At 35.8% G+C, this 18,445-nt stretch overlaps 1 protein-coding gene across 1 annotated transcript in view; it reads right to left on the bottom strand.

The window, feature by feature from the left end:
• The window catches only part of LOC121727641 (Down syndrome cell adhesion molecule-like protein 1 homolog), a 193,619-nt gene that overhangs the window by 88,298 nt on the left and 86,876 nt on the right, over nt 1-18,445 (bottom strand). Inside the window, exon 3 of the mRNA XM_042115580.1 lies at nt 7,695-7,897. Within this exon, the coding sequence (XP_041971514.1) occupies nt 7,695-7,897 (203 nt within the window). The remainder of the gene's footprint in view (nt 1-7,694; nt 7,898-18,445) is intronic.

Here is an 18,445-nt window from a genome sequence, read left to right as displayed (position 1 = left end):
GGGTTGGCATCCACCCCCAGGGCAAAAGCGCAAGTTGGCATTATGTCAATTTTGTTTCTTAGGGTATCCCCCACCTACTCACCAATTTTCATGAAAATCGATGGAGGTTCAACGAAATCGGAGGTGAAAACCTTCAGTGACTCCACTAATAGTGTGTTTAGATACTAAGTTACTGTTATACGGATTTGAACGAAAAAACTGTCTATCGAGTAATATTTCACAAGAAGGCAGCATAAATTCTATTTAACGCAAACTAGACCTTTGTAAATGTGAATATACTTTTTGATTTTACCGGAAATATATAGGGCGTATATGTCTGTGAGGGCGCCCGCTATTATAAGTGATCGCATACAAAGGTTTAAATCACAGAAATGGATCTATTTCTGTGGTTTAAATACTGATAAGCACAAGACAACAAACATAAATTGATTTCCTAATCTTTACTCCTATAACTACTTTTATTATTTTAGGTTCTTATAGAGGTAAAATTGACCCCGGATAAGGCTGCGTTTCCACCAGAGATGTGTTGCGAGGAATGTGTTTTTGAGAACCAATAGAATCGCTTTATTGACGTGAGCTTGCAAAGACATCGTTCAGCGCGGCGATGCTATCGGATCTTAAGACGGCTCCCCTTATGGCGATGCCGTAATTTACCGTTTTTAGAGTATTATTAATTCATAATTTGAAAGCTACAAATATATGATAAAAATTCAGCAATACTCTTCAGCATATGAACATTCCTTTCATGATATCAGCTTCCAAAGTAATACTAATTTATTTAAATTCAAGCATAGATTCAGTATCGCCCTAATTTTTACAAATTACGTTTATTTGAAACACACGCCAATAGATAGACAATTTCATTAACTACATATTTGACGTTTGAATTTTTTGAATTTTTTTTGAAGTCAATATAAGTAAAAAAAATACGATTTTGGTGCGATCTCGGCATCGACGCAAATGTATGGTCATTAGTAGTATCATTAATAGTAGTATAATAGTAAGGTAGTTTGCTTAGGGGATGGCTTTAAAAACACATTCTTCGCAACACATCTCTGGTGGAAACGCAGCCTAATAGTTTAATTTTGAGGGAGGCTATCGTAAAAACACAGTAATCCCTGGAACGGGCGCGTGTGGTAACAGATAGGTGTTATTTAGGGGCTACTTATATTTTATATCGATCTCGCAAACGCCGCCCTTCGGGGGTCAATTTATTTATACGACCTTTGAGCACCTAACTCATTTGGTAAGTGGGTCACATTTCATAATCTGAACGTAGATTTTGCTATTAAATTCTATCCATACTTACTTTATATATACTTACTTAGGCCCGATTCGACCAAACTTGAAGTTACACGAGTATAACTATCATGAGAATAATTTTACTCCTTTAATTTACTCTAGGGTATTATCGTTTGCATTGCATTTACCAAGTTACTCAAAGAGTATGAAATAAAATGTCAATTATAGTTCACAATGACACCGACCGTGACAGTTGAACCCTGTTGTGCAACTATTCTCAGTTTAATATTTAGAATAGAATAGAATAGAATAGAATAGTATTTATTTCCAGGAAATTTGTTTAACAATGGTTCTTAATATTTATGTATGGTATCAAAATTTCTGCCTCATTGGCGTGGAAATATTGTCTAATTATTATTTCAAAACATTTTCTTTAGATCTTATTCTAATTAACATGCAACGTGCCTTAAGTAACTACGTCTTATTTTAAAAGATCTTATTACATATTTTAACATAATATTATAACAGTAAAGTCAAAAACATACATTAAAGTCATTTGATAGTTACGTCATAGTATTTAAAAATAAATAAAAAAAAAGTAAAATAAAAAACAAAATATAACAAGACGAAGGAGGAGAAGCTAAAATTCCGTGTCAACTTTACAATCATGGATGATGGAGGTTATGTGGTTATAAAATAATATGGCGGATGGCATATTACGTGGCATTGTGTTGTATCACAAACACTCCTCCACCAAAATAGTCCGTGTAAATATTTACTCCCATGTAATTGCCTCATTCTTGGATTAGAAGTTGGAAAAACGCAAAACCAGCTTACTCTTAGATTAGGAGACAGTTGTACTCGAGTAAAATTTTACTCCAGTTTGGTCGAATCCGCCCTTAATATTATAAATGCCAAAGTGCCCGTCAACTTTCACGTCTAAGTCGTTGAACCGATTTTGATGAAATTTGGTTTGGAAATACTTTGAGTCTCAGGAAAGAACATAGGATATCTTTCATTTGGGAAAAAAATACGATTTTCGAATTTCGTAGCAACGGAGTTGTGAGCGTCATGTAGGTAATCTTTAATCGTACGATTTATTATTTCAATCAGTAAATATGATTAAGTGGTCACGCATCTTAGAAGCATTATGGTGAAGCTAAACGAGCGTAATTTGTGAGTTGTGAGACGCAGAATTTCGGCTGGCAGAAATTCTGCTGCTTTCATTTTCATACACAAGTCCTGTTTGATTCACACGAGCGTAATTTTGTGAGTCATGATTTGTATGAAAAGATATTTACGCGACCGAAATTCTGCAACTCGCAACTCACATAATTACGCTCGTTTGGCTTCACCCTTATTGGAAAACACATAGAGTGAAAAAGGTGCTACAAAGAAGTAAAAGTTTTATTACGTTCAAAATTATACGTGGGATTAATTATAAATTATACGTTATTTATACGTGGGAGAGCCATGCATCGGCACGAATGGGCCGGCTCGACCGGAGAAATACCACGTTCTCACAAAAAACCGGCGTGAAACAGCGCTTGCGCTGTGTTTCGCCGAGTGAGTGAGTTTACCGGAGGCCCAATCCCCTATTCCCTACCCTACCCTATTCCCTTCCCTTCCCATCCCTACCCTACCCTATTCCCTTCCCTTCCCATCCCTACCCTTCCCTATTCCCTCTTAAAAGGCCGGCAACGCACCTGCAGCTCTTCTGATGCTGCGAGTGTCCATGGGCGACGGAAGTTGCTTTCCATCAGGTGACCCGTTTGCTCGTTTGCCCCCTTATCTCATAAAAAAAAAAAAATTAAGTTTATGTAAAAATTTTGCTAGTACAACATATTTGAACTTATATATTTTGGCTCCAGAGTGTAATTTCAAGATGGGATTCCGACCTTTTTGCACCCAAGATAATCGCGTGTGCAAAGTTATGTAATCGATTTTAATTTTGTCAGATTAATGTTATTATTTTCATGGCCACAACGGGACCGTTTGAAACCAAAATAAAAAAAAAAAGTAAAAAGTTATTTATTTGCTCAAATTACATATGTTCCTTTATAATTTGTACATAATACAGAAATTCAGGCTGTATAAAAAATAACCCTTTCGTTGTGACATAGATATAATTTGTTTGCCTTTTGAAGCCCTGTTTTTTAAAGGTCAGGACCAAATTATAGTAATTGATTGTACAGTCGGTTCTTGGTGGAAATTCATGATGAACACTAATAAAACAAAATTATTCGTTCACTTTTTCCTCTATATTATAATATATTGTATCCACTATATTATATTAAAATAGTGGAAAAAGTGCACGAAAAATTGTGTTTTATCAGGACCAAATTACACTACTATTCACATAATAATATTATGTATTTTATATATCAGTGTACCATCGAGGAAATTGATTCCTAGACAGTTGACAGACCAACATCATATTATTTTGGTCGGATCGTGTCAATTTAATGTTAATTATGATCTGTCGGCTGGGTTTGACATAACGCGACCAAACTATGTAGGTCCCCCATCTGCCTAGGAATCAACTTTTCTGATAGTACGATCATATTATCGTTATAGCTTTTTTGTCTTTTAACAAGCCAATTTAAATTAAATGTAGCAACGTAAACCAAAACTCCTTAGTATAATAATTATTATAATTATACACAATTATACCTACGGAGCCAAATAGTAGCTAAAATGTGAGTAGATTATAATAATAGATAAAAACTTTAAATTGTATTATCTAAAAAAATATATAATCAAATAAATTACTAGTACATTAGGAATGTCTTATAAAAATCAGCTTTTCAATATTTCCCACAATCTGGGGGCACGGTAGTACGGGGGGGGGGGGGGGGGGGGGGGGCAAGTCGAGCTAATAATTATACTTACAAGAGCTAAATCTTCTCGTAGCGGAAGTTAATTTAAATATTTTATTTGTTACATTTTAATTTTGTTTTACATACACATTTTGTTCTCATGACAATGCATGGCAGCCTCCCAAATAAGTTTGATATGGGTACAATATAAAAGGATTTCCGGGAAATGCGGAACATGACATCACCCCAAATTAAAAAATACATTCTGTACTCTGTCTTCGGGTTTGTACAGCGCCTTGTTAGGGTCAGTTCACATTGTAACGACGCGAGGCGACGCGATGCATATATGGGGCATCCAAAACTAAACCTTATCGCACAAGAAGATGTGATACCCTTACACGTTAGGTAAAAGTCGACTAAATAGGGAATATTATGCAAATGTCGGATCACAGGACTCTAGTCACATAATTATTCAGAAGTTGACTCAAACGTTGTCTAACTTCGAACAAAACCTGTTGTTTACTATCTGGGCTTGTGGTTGATGGCATCTAGCGTGAAATTGCAGTATTATTTTATATTTTTACACAGCAGAAAAAATAGTACATGAGTGAAGTTTAGGTTTAGTTTGCACACACTAACTTTAACTATAACTGTAACTTTAACTATAACTTCAATGCAAAATGTCAAATATTTGGTTAAAGTTAAAAATGGACGCCATCAAGACGTCATATTTAACCATAACCATAGAGCTCGACAAGTTTTTAAATGCACGTGGCGAAAAAAGGAACTAACGCTGTCATCATAAAAAAAAACGCAAATTTTGACAGTTCTCCTTTACCAGCAGCGCCCCCGCCCACGTTCATTTATAACCTTGTTGGACCAGCTGTCATCTGTCAATTTCTCTGGTCAAAGTTAAGGTTAAAGTTAAAGCTAAATTTAGCCTTAACTATAACCATAACTTTAACCTTAACATTAACCACGCCTCTGGTGCAACCCAACCTTAGAAAGCTAATTCTAAGCATTTAAAGGCTTCCTAGCATTAAAATGAAGATGTTTTCATTATTCACTGCAACTGAAAATAATCAATTTAATTAACATACATGAATGTGCTCCTTTGAAACGCAGTTGGATTTTAATGAGATTCTGTTTTCCTAATAAAGATTTTCTATCGGTCCGGAACATTTGAATCGGACTTGCTATCAGATTGTGCAACGCATGAGAAAATCTAGCTTTAGAAAACTAATTATTGCCGGAATTAAAGTGAAAAAAAGTATAGTAGGATGAAATAATTTAATAGACAGTGCATAAGAAATACATACATAATATGAATTGCACGCAAAGTGACCATTTTGCGATTTAAAAAAAATTATCATACTATGATCATAATAATTATTATTATGATTCTCTAAAGTGACCATTTTAAATCCACTGACGCGTTTATTATAATAAATTTATTATAATAACGAATAACGAACGATCAGCAGTAGATATTATTATCATCGTTTATTATGTTTTTGGATTCTATATTATTACTTAGTAATAAAACAAAGTCTCTGTTCCAATATATATTTTTAGTTCGTTCGCGTTTGAACTTTGAGCCTTACAGCACTTAGAATAATGCTGTTATTTGCGGGCACGCCGCAATCACATAATGTCACGTACCATTTGATAAACATTGACCGGAAAAATAATCTTAATTTGCTGGAAATATTTGCTCGAAAAACTTACGAAATAAAAGATTTCGATGAAATCAGTAAGCTCTGATATATTTATTGATATGGTATCGAATTATTACATACCATTTACTCAGGGTCGACTTAAATTATTGAGTTAGCAAAGTATCGTATCCAGGAAAAATCAAGGAAAAGTAAAACTGAAATGTTCTTTGGCAGCTTCGTAGAATAAATTTTGTGGTAAAATTTCTTTTTTTTCGAAAACTTTCCGCTGTCACAAAATATAATAATTTGAGTGCCATACAGAAATATTGTAACTTGATGATATTATACATTTATACACATCCATACTATGATTTTATTAATGCGAAAGTGTGTCTGTCTGTCAGTCTGTTACCTTTTCACGCACAAACCGCTGAACCGGTTTCGGTGGTTGGAAATACTTTAAGTCCCGGAAAGGACATATTATGATACTTTCATCCCGGAAAATGGACGGTTCCCGCGCGATAAACTAATTTCTGCGCGCGCATCAACTCGTTTATTAATATTATAAAGAGAAATAATACTAGTTTATTAATAATAGTTATTATATAGAGCAGTATTGCTATACTCTGCAGTTTTCTGTAGCGCCCCGGTATCCATAGTCAACCCGCCATGATCATGCCCCGACTGTAAATCAACTCCGAGATCGACGTGGTGTGAATCGTTTATTTAGCGTTTAATTATTGTAATTTTCCCCCAACAAATGTTTTTTAAGCATTTGATGTAAAGTGCTATTAATACGCAAAGCCCCTCCGTTAATTACATTTTAAGGAAAGAACAATTAACTCAATTTATTTTACGATCCCTACGTTTCGATTTTTAACGAGTATTTTTACAAGGTTCGTTAAAAAAATAACTAGATTATCTTTTACGTTTTAAGAAATATGCTGAGGTTTTAATAAATATCGAGAAGAAAAGTGCTGGATGAGGAAAACAATAAGAATTAAAATTAAGATTGTAAGCGTTATTATTTATTTGCAATGCGAAAAAACTTATGAAATAATATCAAATAAGTATATTAACAATTTCTCTTGTCAATTTTTTATCCTAGTATTTTGCTTGATGCATTAAATAGGCTACTTGACCTAGTTTTTTTTCTTCATGCTAATCGCTTCTTAATTATTCATTTTCACCAAAAAAACTAATATTTTAATATTTGAAAAAGTAGAAACCCAAAAAATGTTGATTGAAAAATACGCCTTATAAATGGCGCCGAAAACACTGTCCGTCATAGTGTGACATCATATTTAACTTTAACGAGTAGTACGAGTCTAAAAGTGCCAAAAAAATTATTTAAATAAGAAATGAGAAATCATTTTTTTGAGAAAAGTTTTGGCAATTTCATTTCCGAACTTACAATAAATGGAGATATATTATAAAATTTATTTTATTTGAATTATTCAAGAAGAAATATTTTACAAATCTTTCTAGCCTTATTCTTATTATTTATGTAAGTACAGATAAACTTACAATTAATAGTGTAAAATATTTTTGTTTTGTGGCTGTGAAGAAAGTAATATTAAATGACTAGTGTGATGACGTCACATCGAAATCGGAAGTACCGCAAAAGCGTTTCCGTCATTACAAATTAAAAAATAATATAAAATCATATTTTCAAATCGACTTTATTTATCAATCATAAGCTTTTATTTGATGATAAGGGTGAAATATGATTTCATAGGCCAAGTTCTACTAGAAATTGCATTTTTTCAATGAAATTGAATATAGGTCAAGTAGTCTATTGTGTACAATAACAATAATATGTACAATATTCTTTTTAAAAGTCGAGTCTACAATGACCACCTATTTGGAAATTGGCCCGGCGAGAAGAACTGGCATTGTACTCAGTCTTTACGAGCAAGAAAGAGATAGAAATATCATCCAACATGAAAACAAACAGAGAAAAAGAAATACTCACGATTCCATCTCCGATGTTCCTGATAACGCACGGTATGAGTGCGGTGGAGCCGATCTGTGACGTCACTACTGTGTTGTTCTCAGTCGCGAACTGCTTCTCGGGGACCTGACCGAATATGTCCTCGAACGGGGGGAAGGTCCCCGTCAGCTCATTGTCCTCTATCCTGAACGTTGAGGACCGAGGCGAGGGGGGTGACGTGGGACCTGAAAAGAATAAGAGTATTATGCTTGCTGTAAACGACAAGTTACACAGTATAATAACTCCCGCACCGGTTTCGGTAACGGTGGCTGGATTCATTGAAACCAGGCCAGTTACGCTAGAGTAATTTTATAGTGACCAGTTGTGTGCAGGACACAAGAGCACCCTCGCTTCCTTTACTCTCATATTATCCAATGGGATAATAAGAGAGTAAAGGAAGCGAGAGTGCTCTGAACAGAAAAAGGCGCAGTGCGGACAAAGCTAATGAGCTTTGTCCACACTGTGTCTTTTTCTGTACGTCTTTTTTTTTAAATGTAATTCTGGTTCCTGCTGCTATAAAATTGCAGCATCATTTTTACTTTATATTCTTCTATTATTTCTCTTATATATATTTTTATACAGTTTTGTGCCTTTTTTTCCTACAACCTGGAGCCATTTTCCTTCGCTATTGCTCTATATACCCCCTCAGCGTACTCCATGAATAATCTTCTCATTTTATCAATGTCTAGAATACGTCTAATGTTTTCTTGACTTATTTCTAGGCCAAGTCTTTGTTCACAGTCAAATCGTTTCTTGGCAAATCGTTGACATTCTGTGAGTATGTGGATTATTGTTTGTGGCGTTTCTTCATCGCAAGAGCCAAAAGTGTTATCTGTTATTTTGAATCGATGAAGATAGCTCTTTACACCGCCATGGCCTGTATATATTTGAGTTCTTATGTTGGAAGTAGCTTCTGATCGTAAGATCTTATATGCTCTAGTGAGAGTCGGGAATATAGAAATGGTGTACCTCCATGTGTCAGATTGTGTGTATCTTGCCTGCCAGGTCTCGATTGTGGTGGCCCTGATAGTATTTCTTGCATATAATATTGGGAATCGGTCATATATAGGTGTTAGTTCGCTGTTTAGGGCTCCGTCTTTTGCAAGTGTGTCTGCACGTTCATTACCGTGTATATTGTTGTGTGCCTTAACCCAGTAGAGTTTTATTTGCCGTTTGCAGCGCTCAATCTCTTTGATATTTTTATGAATTTCATTTACTATGGGATGCTCCGTTTTTGAGTTTGTTATTTCTTGAAGGGATGATCTGGAGTCACTATATATTGAGCTGTTTGGGTCTTTTCCATGTAGAATTATTTTAGTTGCCTTTAGAATAGTTCCCAGTTCAGCCTGGTATACAGAGCAGAAGTGCGCCAGCTTAAAGCTATAACTACAGGTTTCAACACCATTTTTCCAGCAAGAAATTCCGAAGCCAACCCCACCATTTAGCTTGCTTCCGTCTGTGTAGTAGTTTGAGCTTGCACTATATTCTCTTATTTCTTCTTGAGCAGTAATCAAATTAAATCGAATGTTAACTCTTTCAGCTGGATGTAGAAGCATGAAAGGGCTTAGTTTTTCTTCTAGCTTTAGGTCTTTTATTAGTTCTAGACTTTTACCTCTTTTGATCTCATATAGTTGTGAGTGCTCTTTAATCCGCAAATCTAGTGGTATTATTCTCGCTAAAACAACGGAAGCTGTCAAAGAGGTACTTCTATGAGCTCTACAGATCTTTATAGGATTAAGTTATTTACATTACAATTTTATTTTTTTAAAAGACAAATTTTCCACTTTTTTACTAAAAAGTAGCCCCGTGCGAGTTTCTTACGCCGGTTCTTCTCGCCGGGTTAGTTCCCGAACTGGTGGTAGGCAACATGTAGTTCAACATTCTGAAAATATTTGATTCAAATTTATTCAGAAATAAAACAATTTTTATTTATTATTTATTTATAGCACACATCCGAGTTAGTGTGTTTAGTCGTGATAATGCATATTTTTTTCCACTGCTGATGCCCATACGCTACTTGCATAGAGCACTTTTAGTTCAATAACTGCAAGGTAAATCAGTCTTGTTATTTCTGGGTTCAAGCCCCGTTGACATTTCACGGCCCTTGACAACATGTTAAAAGACATGTTATAGACTTCATCGAGATGTTTTCGAAAATTAAGTATTTTATCGAGCGTGAGTCCAAGTACTTTAAGTTCGTTAGTGGTAGGTAGTTGTGAGCCATTTAACATGAAGTTTGGCTGGTCATACTTCCTCTTGTTAATGAAAATAGTTGCCTGGGTTTTTTGGGCCCCAAATTTCAGTTTATGCAGTTGGCCCCACCGTGAGATTGTTTTTAAGGCCTTGTTTATTCCGCTATTTAAGGTATTGATGTCTTTTGCTGACGCGATAACAAAAATATCATCAGCAAAGGCCTGGATATGAGCTTCGAGTTCCTCTGCTAATTCCAGAAGCGGATCCAACTGTATGTTCCATAGCATTGGTCCACTTGGTGATCCCTGAACACATCCTATATCCGTAGATCTTTCAATAGTTGCTCCCGCATATTATGTGAATTCTATTAATCTGTCGCTTAGGTAATTGGATATTAGTTTAAGCATTTTAGCGGATATCTTTTTCTTTTTCAGTTGGTAAATAATTTCAGGCATCGTCGAAAGCACCTTGTATGTCCAATGATATGGCAGCAACAATTTGTTTTTTGTTTACACCCTCCCTTATCAGTGCAACTGCGTCGTAAAGAGCGTCTTCTGTGCTTTTCTGGGGTGTAAAGCCGTATTGGCGAGTGCTTAGATTGTTTTGAGACCCTAATTGCCACATGATTCTATTTGTGCATAGTTTTTCTAGAATCTTGCCTAGACTTGGCAGAAGACCTATAGGTCTGTAAGACTTTGGCTCAGAGTAGTCTTCTTTTCCGGGTTTGGGTATTAACTACTTTTGCCTTCTTCCAGATGACCGGGAAGTATCCCATTTCAAGACATTTGTTGAATATAGAAATTTGAATATCTTTTGATGCGTTATAAGCGGCTTCGCAGATATCAGATGACAGACCGTCACTTCCTGGCGCTTTATTGGGGTCCAAGCTAGAATATACTGATTCGATTTCAACCTTTGTAAAAATTGGTTCGTTTGTTTGACAGTTTGTTGTTTCTGCAACTGCTTGAAATGATTTGAGGCGGATTATCTTTTGGTCATTCGTATCAGTGTCTGGATTATCTCTAGGATAAAACGTTTCAGCCAGGAGTGAAGCTGAGTACTCCGATGTAAGTATGCTACCATCGAGAGGTGAGCGGAGAAGTTTAACATTGCTTTTTCGGTTACAGATTTTCAAGATCCTGTATGCACGCTGCCAGATATTTTCCTTAGTCTATTTTGAGCAGAAGTCACGCCAGCTAGAAATCACTGCCACTTCCAGACTTTTTTTGTACGTCTCCTTTGCTGCTTTATAATCCTCGATGACATAGGGTCGCCTTGTAGGATTCGCGTTTTTTATCCTTCTTCTGAGTCTAATCATGTTTTGTTTTAATTCAGTAAGCAGTTTTCTGTACGTCAAGGGCATGCGTTATAGCGCAGTCAACAGCGAACGTGAGGCATGCCTGCGACGCATGCCCTCAGACCGTATCCAAAATACAAAAATGACGTTGGCGTAGCGTTCGTTGACGCGTTCAATTATTGAATGCGCCAATATGAAAGTATATGACGAAAATTGAAGATGAAAGTGCACAGTGTAGACAATAGACATAGCTATTGGGAGAGATAAAGACTTTTTATATGCCCACCCAACGCATGGATTATCTTACAGATAATCAGGTTTTGCCTTGTAGGCCTTGTCCTTAACAAACTTGGAAATAATAAAATAGTTTTTCCAACGTGGGAATGAAACCCACGACCTCCGACTCAAGAGTCACACTCTAAGCCACCGGAAACTGTGGTGGCTATACGGTGATGTAGGACATACTACGCAGTTCCTCCACAGTTCACAACCTAGAAATATTACATACAGTGTAGAGACCATAAATATTACACTTTTTAATTTCTAAGCTGCCCAAAACAATGCGCGCACAAAAGTATTCTATTCTAAAATAATATAATAGTGTGTTGACGGCCGCAGCGTAGCGTAAATAAATATTATCCTGTTCTTATCTAGAGGGTGCATTTTATGGCTAGGAACTATAAGGTTAGCCACGCGAATAATATAAAATTGCACAATATGCTGGTACTCAAATCACGAATCGAAAATTCATCGATCGAAATTTTCCAGCGTTGGCTTAACCAGACATAAGTATTGAATACTTTGCATCCCTTTTGACGAAAAATGCGGAAACGTAGGTGAATGAAATTTTGCACAGTTATAGTTTATATGGTGAAGGAGTGCATCGAGCTTTAGACAAGCATAATGTTTGTATTGAACTCGGCTCTCCTTTTTTACATATTTTATGTTTTTGGTGGGATTTTTTTAACAAATAAAACATTACACACACTACAATGTGCACACTACCATATTTTTGAATGACAAGCCCATACACACGAATTATACTCTTTTGTTTATGGTTGAAGTCTGTTGACAAATTAAAAATGGATTGATGCCGCATGCGGCTCTTCCATAGGAATAATATGGCCCTTCTAAGAAAAGTCTTCTTACACTCACTCACTGCATAACTGTACCGCTTTAGCATAAATAAAACACCTTAACAATATGATACAACTGAATTCTCCGTCAACTTGCGATAATTTACCTAAAATAGAGCTAATCCTGTATTATACATGGAATAGCCTTCCTGCAACATATTATGCAACGGCAAAAAAACTAGCATTTGCTACGACAATCGTGAAAACGTTAAACGAGTGATTACTTGCCAGTCATAGGCAAGCTTTCGAAAGCAATGCAAGGACACCGTTAATCCAACTAAAGTCTAAAACTAAAATAAAATATAACTAATGAGTGTTATACATATTGTAATAAATTTCTTTAAGTAATTATTTTTTAAACTGTAAATGTAGCTTTGTAGTATGAAGCTTAGACTATAATTATTATTATTAGACTTTTAAAATTTATGTAGTGGCTCTTTGAAGGTATGGGAAAATCTACAAACTTAATATTTGGCTCATCTGATTGGTAAGTCTGCCGACCCCTGGGCTAGGCCGAAGCCCCACGTGATTGATTTCAGCTCTGTCGTATATATGTCGTAGGATGATTTGATAAATCCGTGTTTTCGCGAAATCCCTAGAATTTTCGCGAAAATTCTAGGGATTTCGCGAAAACACGGATTTATCAAATCATCCTACGACATATATACCAACACTTAGAAAACATCGATAGCGCGATGCAGGAATGTGGCCCTTATAAATGTGGGTACCGTCACACTTCCTTAGGACTTCATCTCCCACTTGTGGTGACCCGGACATACTTCTTATTTCAAACAATTTACAAGAAAATGGTCTACCGAGTGAAGTATAAGTCGAACAACTTACGTTGTAACCGATCGTCCTCCGGGCATCACCTGACCTTGTGCCAAGTTTAACCCAGGATCAAGTTCAGCCTACAAGTTTCTTGGCGGCCCTAGGGAATCCAATCTGAAACTACCATGTGTTCTACAACTGCTTAGAGAGAAGCATAATAAATCTTCAATACTAACACAACGATTACGAAAGAGTTTGTCTTTCTGTTACCTTTTCGCAATTCAGACAATTGTGTTGAGTCTTTCCTAAAGTGGGCAATAACGCCCTCTTGTGGGCGCTGAAGGTCTGAAGGGTGTGGGACCAAAAAAATGGGGGCGTTGTGTTGAGGCTTGGGGGGTGATTTATTTCATCAGGATGCATTTTAAATTAAAACAATGGGCGCGCTAAAATATAATTTGTTCTTATAGTGGGTGGTAGACAAAATAAGTTAGGGAACCTCTGGTCTACATCTAGATGAATATGTAGATACTTTCGTTTCCGGCACAAATAAGGATGGTTTATACAGCAAAATATACGTAAGCGAATTTATTCTACGACATTGCGGCATTGCTTGCGACATTTCATTGTTTACAATTTAACCTACAATACACAATACATAATTAAGTATACTAGTAAAAAATTTACAATGTATTTTTATTACTAAATAATCTATACTGATGTTTCTCAACTTTTTAAAATAAGCTTTTTACCTACATAGCAAAAATTAACACTACAAAAAATGTGGCCTTAATTTTTCAGGGTTTCATTAAAATAACACTTTACACTAACCGACACCACACTAAAGAATGCAAACACACCACACAATAATATCATTGAAATTATGAATAATTACGCTCTTCACAAAGCTGCAAAATGAATTTTCATTTCTCTTGGATTAGAAGTAATGTTAGACATTTTTTTCACGATTAGGGCGAGTTATAACAAAAATCGGTTTTTTAGCGAAAAAAAAGGAACTACTGGTCCGATTTGAAAAAAATCTTCCAGTGTTAGATAGCCCATTTATTGAGGAAGAGCGAAGAAATAGAGGAAAATGTAGAAAAAACGAGGGAAATTATTTAAAAGGACTCTCACGAACTACTGGACCAATTTTTCTGTTATTTGGCACAGATAAGAAGTAGACCATGTGAAGGATCATAGGCTATATTTTATGGACTAATTTGCCTGTGAAATATCTATTTTACGCGGGCGAAACCGTGCGGAACGTCTAGTTAACTTTAAGAATATCATTGCGCAGAATTCATTGCTTCTAAAGGAAACGTGCAGGAATGAAGCTACCATTGTTAGGTGACAGCACGTGTCAAGAAAATGACACCTATAAATTTTTGATGCCAGTAGGCAGCACTTTCATGGTGTAAAAACTGTAGATAGCAGCACTTAGTATCAATAAAATATGAAAGTGGTTTTAGATTGCGGATACCCAGTCGTTTTAAAGTATAAAATGTCTTAATGGCATTAGAAAAATAACTTATTTGGAATAGCCCACATGAAACTGGAATTCTATGAGAATGCGCCCTTAGACATTTTTTCACTCAACATTCAGAGTATGGAGAGCATTGTTCAATGGATAAAGGGTTTTTATTTTGTGTCATATAAATGCTTGTCGTAAATCAAAAAATATTTATGCGGCTTTAATCCTTTTAACCTACGACAAATCGCTTCGCCTGATTTTATTGTGATGAATGAGCGTTGTTAATGTGTTAGCTGTAATAGAAACGTTTCAAATTGTAGGTAAATACGAGAGTCGGACATTTGAATATTATGATTTGTGATATCGAATTTTTGTGGGCTTCTAGAAATTTATTTTTTTGTGAATATTATAATAATTGTGAAATTAAACTTTACTAATATCTTTAAGCGTAACTTATTCAACTTAATATCATTTCGATTTTACTTAAAATGAAATTAAGTTAAGTTAATTAACTTAATCAACAAGATGACATTAACCTATTAAGTTATTATTAATTTTATTACTTTAAACCTTAAGAGTCCGGGTGCCATCGAAATTCTCATACAAACTTAATACCGAGATCATTTCCCATACGAGAATATTTACATAGTATGTAAATATTCTCGTATGAGAAATGATTATCAAAAAATATGAACGATTACAATTTAGTATGAAAATATTGTAATTGTTCATATTTTTGGTATGTAAATATTTTGCAGTAAATTTTTGTACAGGAACCTAGGTAATTACTATCTTAAGCTGAATAATAACTCAAATGTGGTAAATATTCTCGTATGGGAAATGATCTTGGTATTACGTTTGTATGAGAATTTCGATGGCACCCGGACTCTTAAACAGCAAGAATAGAACAAATATATTAAAACTTAATAACCTACGTTACAAAATGCTTAAATGAGCATGAACTATATTTTCATAGTTCGCAGACTCAAAGGAGTTGCTAGAGTAAAACAGATTTTCGACAAAGAAATCTTTTGTGGGATCTTTAGTAGCCACTGACGCGCGGTCTGGGTAAAATATTTATGGTCCAACACTTATTTAACATTGTCTGGATAAGCGAAAGATTTAACATTTGCTCTTTTTTCAACCCCCAAAAAGGATATTATTTTAACCCTTTCTATACGATTATGACGAAGCCAAACGGAAGGGTGTTTGATGTTATAACTCTTGGTACAATTTTGATGAATAAAATGATAATAAATTATAATGTTATAAATGCGAAAGTGTGCTTGTATGTCTGTTACTTTTTACCGCCCAAAGTGCTGAGTCGGTTTTGTCGGATATGGATACTTTGAGTCCCGACAAACGAAGGATAATTTTTATCTCGGAAAAACATAGTATGGTTCCCGCGCGTTATGCGAATTTTGGCGCAACGGAGTTGCGGACGTCATATTCAGTAGGTCATCTAGTTAAATCTACGAATAATAAAATACATTAAATAAATTTTTTAACTAGATGCAGAGGTCCGCAACTCCATTGCGCTAAAATTCGTTTATCTGGTGGGAACCGTACATTTTTCCAAGACAAAAAGTATCATAATAAAATATATGTCTATTCCCCCTGCTCAAAGTACATTCTTTAAAAATTTCAGCAAAACCGGTTTAGCGGTTTGAGCATGTAGAAGTAAGAGACAGACAGATACACTTCATGTTTAATATTAGAACGGTTAAAGATAGTATGAATATTTTAATATTAATTCCATTCTATCGCTAAACAAATTTTTCAACATATAAATTACATTGAACACTTTTACTGCAAAAATACGGGATAATTTTACTTGACAATTTTATATTCCCATAAGCACAGCGCAAACTTCAACTGCAGATTCTGCAATAAATCGTCAAGATTCGGTGCAGCGCACCGCCGCGCCGCGCCGGGACTGTGTCTAACAGCGCTCGGGTTACTCCAGAAAATGGAGCGTATCCGCAGATATTTCCGTCTTACGTCTTTCAAGATTTGCTACAGTAAAGTTTAAACTTGCTTAAAAGCAAGAAAGTAATTTTAAAGGGCTCTATTACAAATTAAAAAAGGATACAAATAGTTTGGGCCTCGTATATCTAACATTTATAACTAGTTTATCTTGCTGGATGGTAGGACATACTGATAAAGCTTTAATCTCTATAAAGGTACTGTTCATAAACTTATTTTTTCGGAAAGTATTAATTAATCTACTAAACAATATTCAGAAGTCTGAACTAACGGCCGCAATCAGAGACGTCATTAATTAGCGTTGGTTAAACTTAAATTTAATGAAGGGTTTCACAGATAATGTATTGAGATTATATGTTTGTCAAAACAGTTAACAGTTAAGTAATTAATTTTGTCTCTGAGTGCGACACACACAATATTTTGAAGTTCTCAGCCACGTCACACCGCTTAGGGTGAAGCCAAACGAGCGTAATTTTGTGAGTCATGAGTCGCAGAATTTCTACCGCGTAAATATCTTTTCATACAAATCATGACTCACAAAATTACGCTCGTGTGAATCAAACAGGACTTTTGTATGACTGAATGCAGCAGAATTTCTGCCAGCTGAAATTCTGCGACTCACAACTCACAAATTACGCTCGTTTGGCTTCACCCTTAGACTTATACCATTTGAAAACAGCAATTACGAAACCTATACTCGTAGATCCCAACTAGAGAAGTCACAGCAGTAAAGAAATTTCTCAAACAATCTCAAAATCTGATAGCGATAATTGTCTTTATAACTCCACTAATGTGAGTTGAAGAAAGTTCGGGTCCCGAGTGAATAGTTGGGGAAAAATTAACCCTTCTGTCGGCTGGAGCAGTGTCGTAGCTATTAAAGGTCAAGATGTGGCGGTACCCCGGGGCCGTCAAGCAGATTTTGTAGATGTTTTGCAACACCTAATTTTTCTAAAATATCTTTTGGACAAGTAAAGTAATGATTTCATTTTAAATTGGAAAAGTTAATTGACAAGGGACTTCAAATTTCTTAATACGCCTCGAATCACAAGTTCTCCCGTAAATAAATGGGTGGCCATGGTTGGAGCCTTTCTTTATTTTATGCCCGGGTCCTTCGGTCACCTAGCTACGCCAGTAGGCTGGAGCCACACTTTATCGTTTTCAATCATTGAGTTTGTCCTCAACTTGGACGTCCCTGTTGAAGTATGTCAAAGTGATCGCTAACGAATGTACTGGAACCTTTTTATAGTTGAAAACTTAATATTCCACTTTATACTCGTAAACTTTATATTACTTTTTTTTTATAAAATAAGGGGGCAAACGAGCCGTTTGCTCGTTTGCCCCCTTATTTCATCACCTGATGGAAAGCAATTTCCGTCGCCCATGGACACTCGCAGCATCAGAAGAGCTGCAAGTGCGTTGCCGGCCTTTTAAGAGATAATAGGGTAATAGGGGAGGGTAGGGAAGGGAATAGGGTAGGGTGGGTCACTCACTCGGCGAAACACAGCGCAAGCGCTGTTTCACGCCGGTTTTCTGTGAGAACGTGGTATTTATCCGGTCGAGCCGGCCCATTCGTGCCGAAGCATGGCTCTTCCACGTATAAAACCGCAAATAACTTTGTCGAGAATAATATTATTGAAGTTTTGAAGGCATTAACAATTTTTATATCGATTAGATTAGATTATTACTCTGAAATCATTACACATTATCATGGGGTTCTGGGCCAGGGGGGGCAAAATACCCAGGTTCTGGGCCAGGAGGGGGGCAAATAACCCAGGTTCTGGGCCAGGGGGGGCAAATCAGATCAGCTAGGTGTTTATAAAGAATAAAAAATTTATAATTTTTAGTTGTAAAAATATTGTATTGCAAACAAATGGCAAAAATT

Source organism: Aricia agestis, chromosome 6 (assembly GCF_905147365.1).
Source record: "Aricia agestis chromosome 6, ilAriAges1.1, whole genome shotgun sequence".
NCBI classification, from domain to species: Eukaryota; Metazoa; Arthropoda; class Insecta; order Lepidoptera; family Lycaenidae; genus Aricia; species Aricia agestis.
Note: the sequence above shows the minus strand (reverse complement) of the source record. Positions and strands in the feature narration are given on the sequence as shown.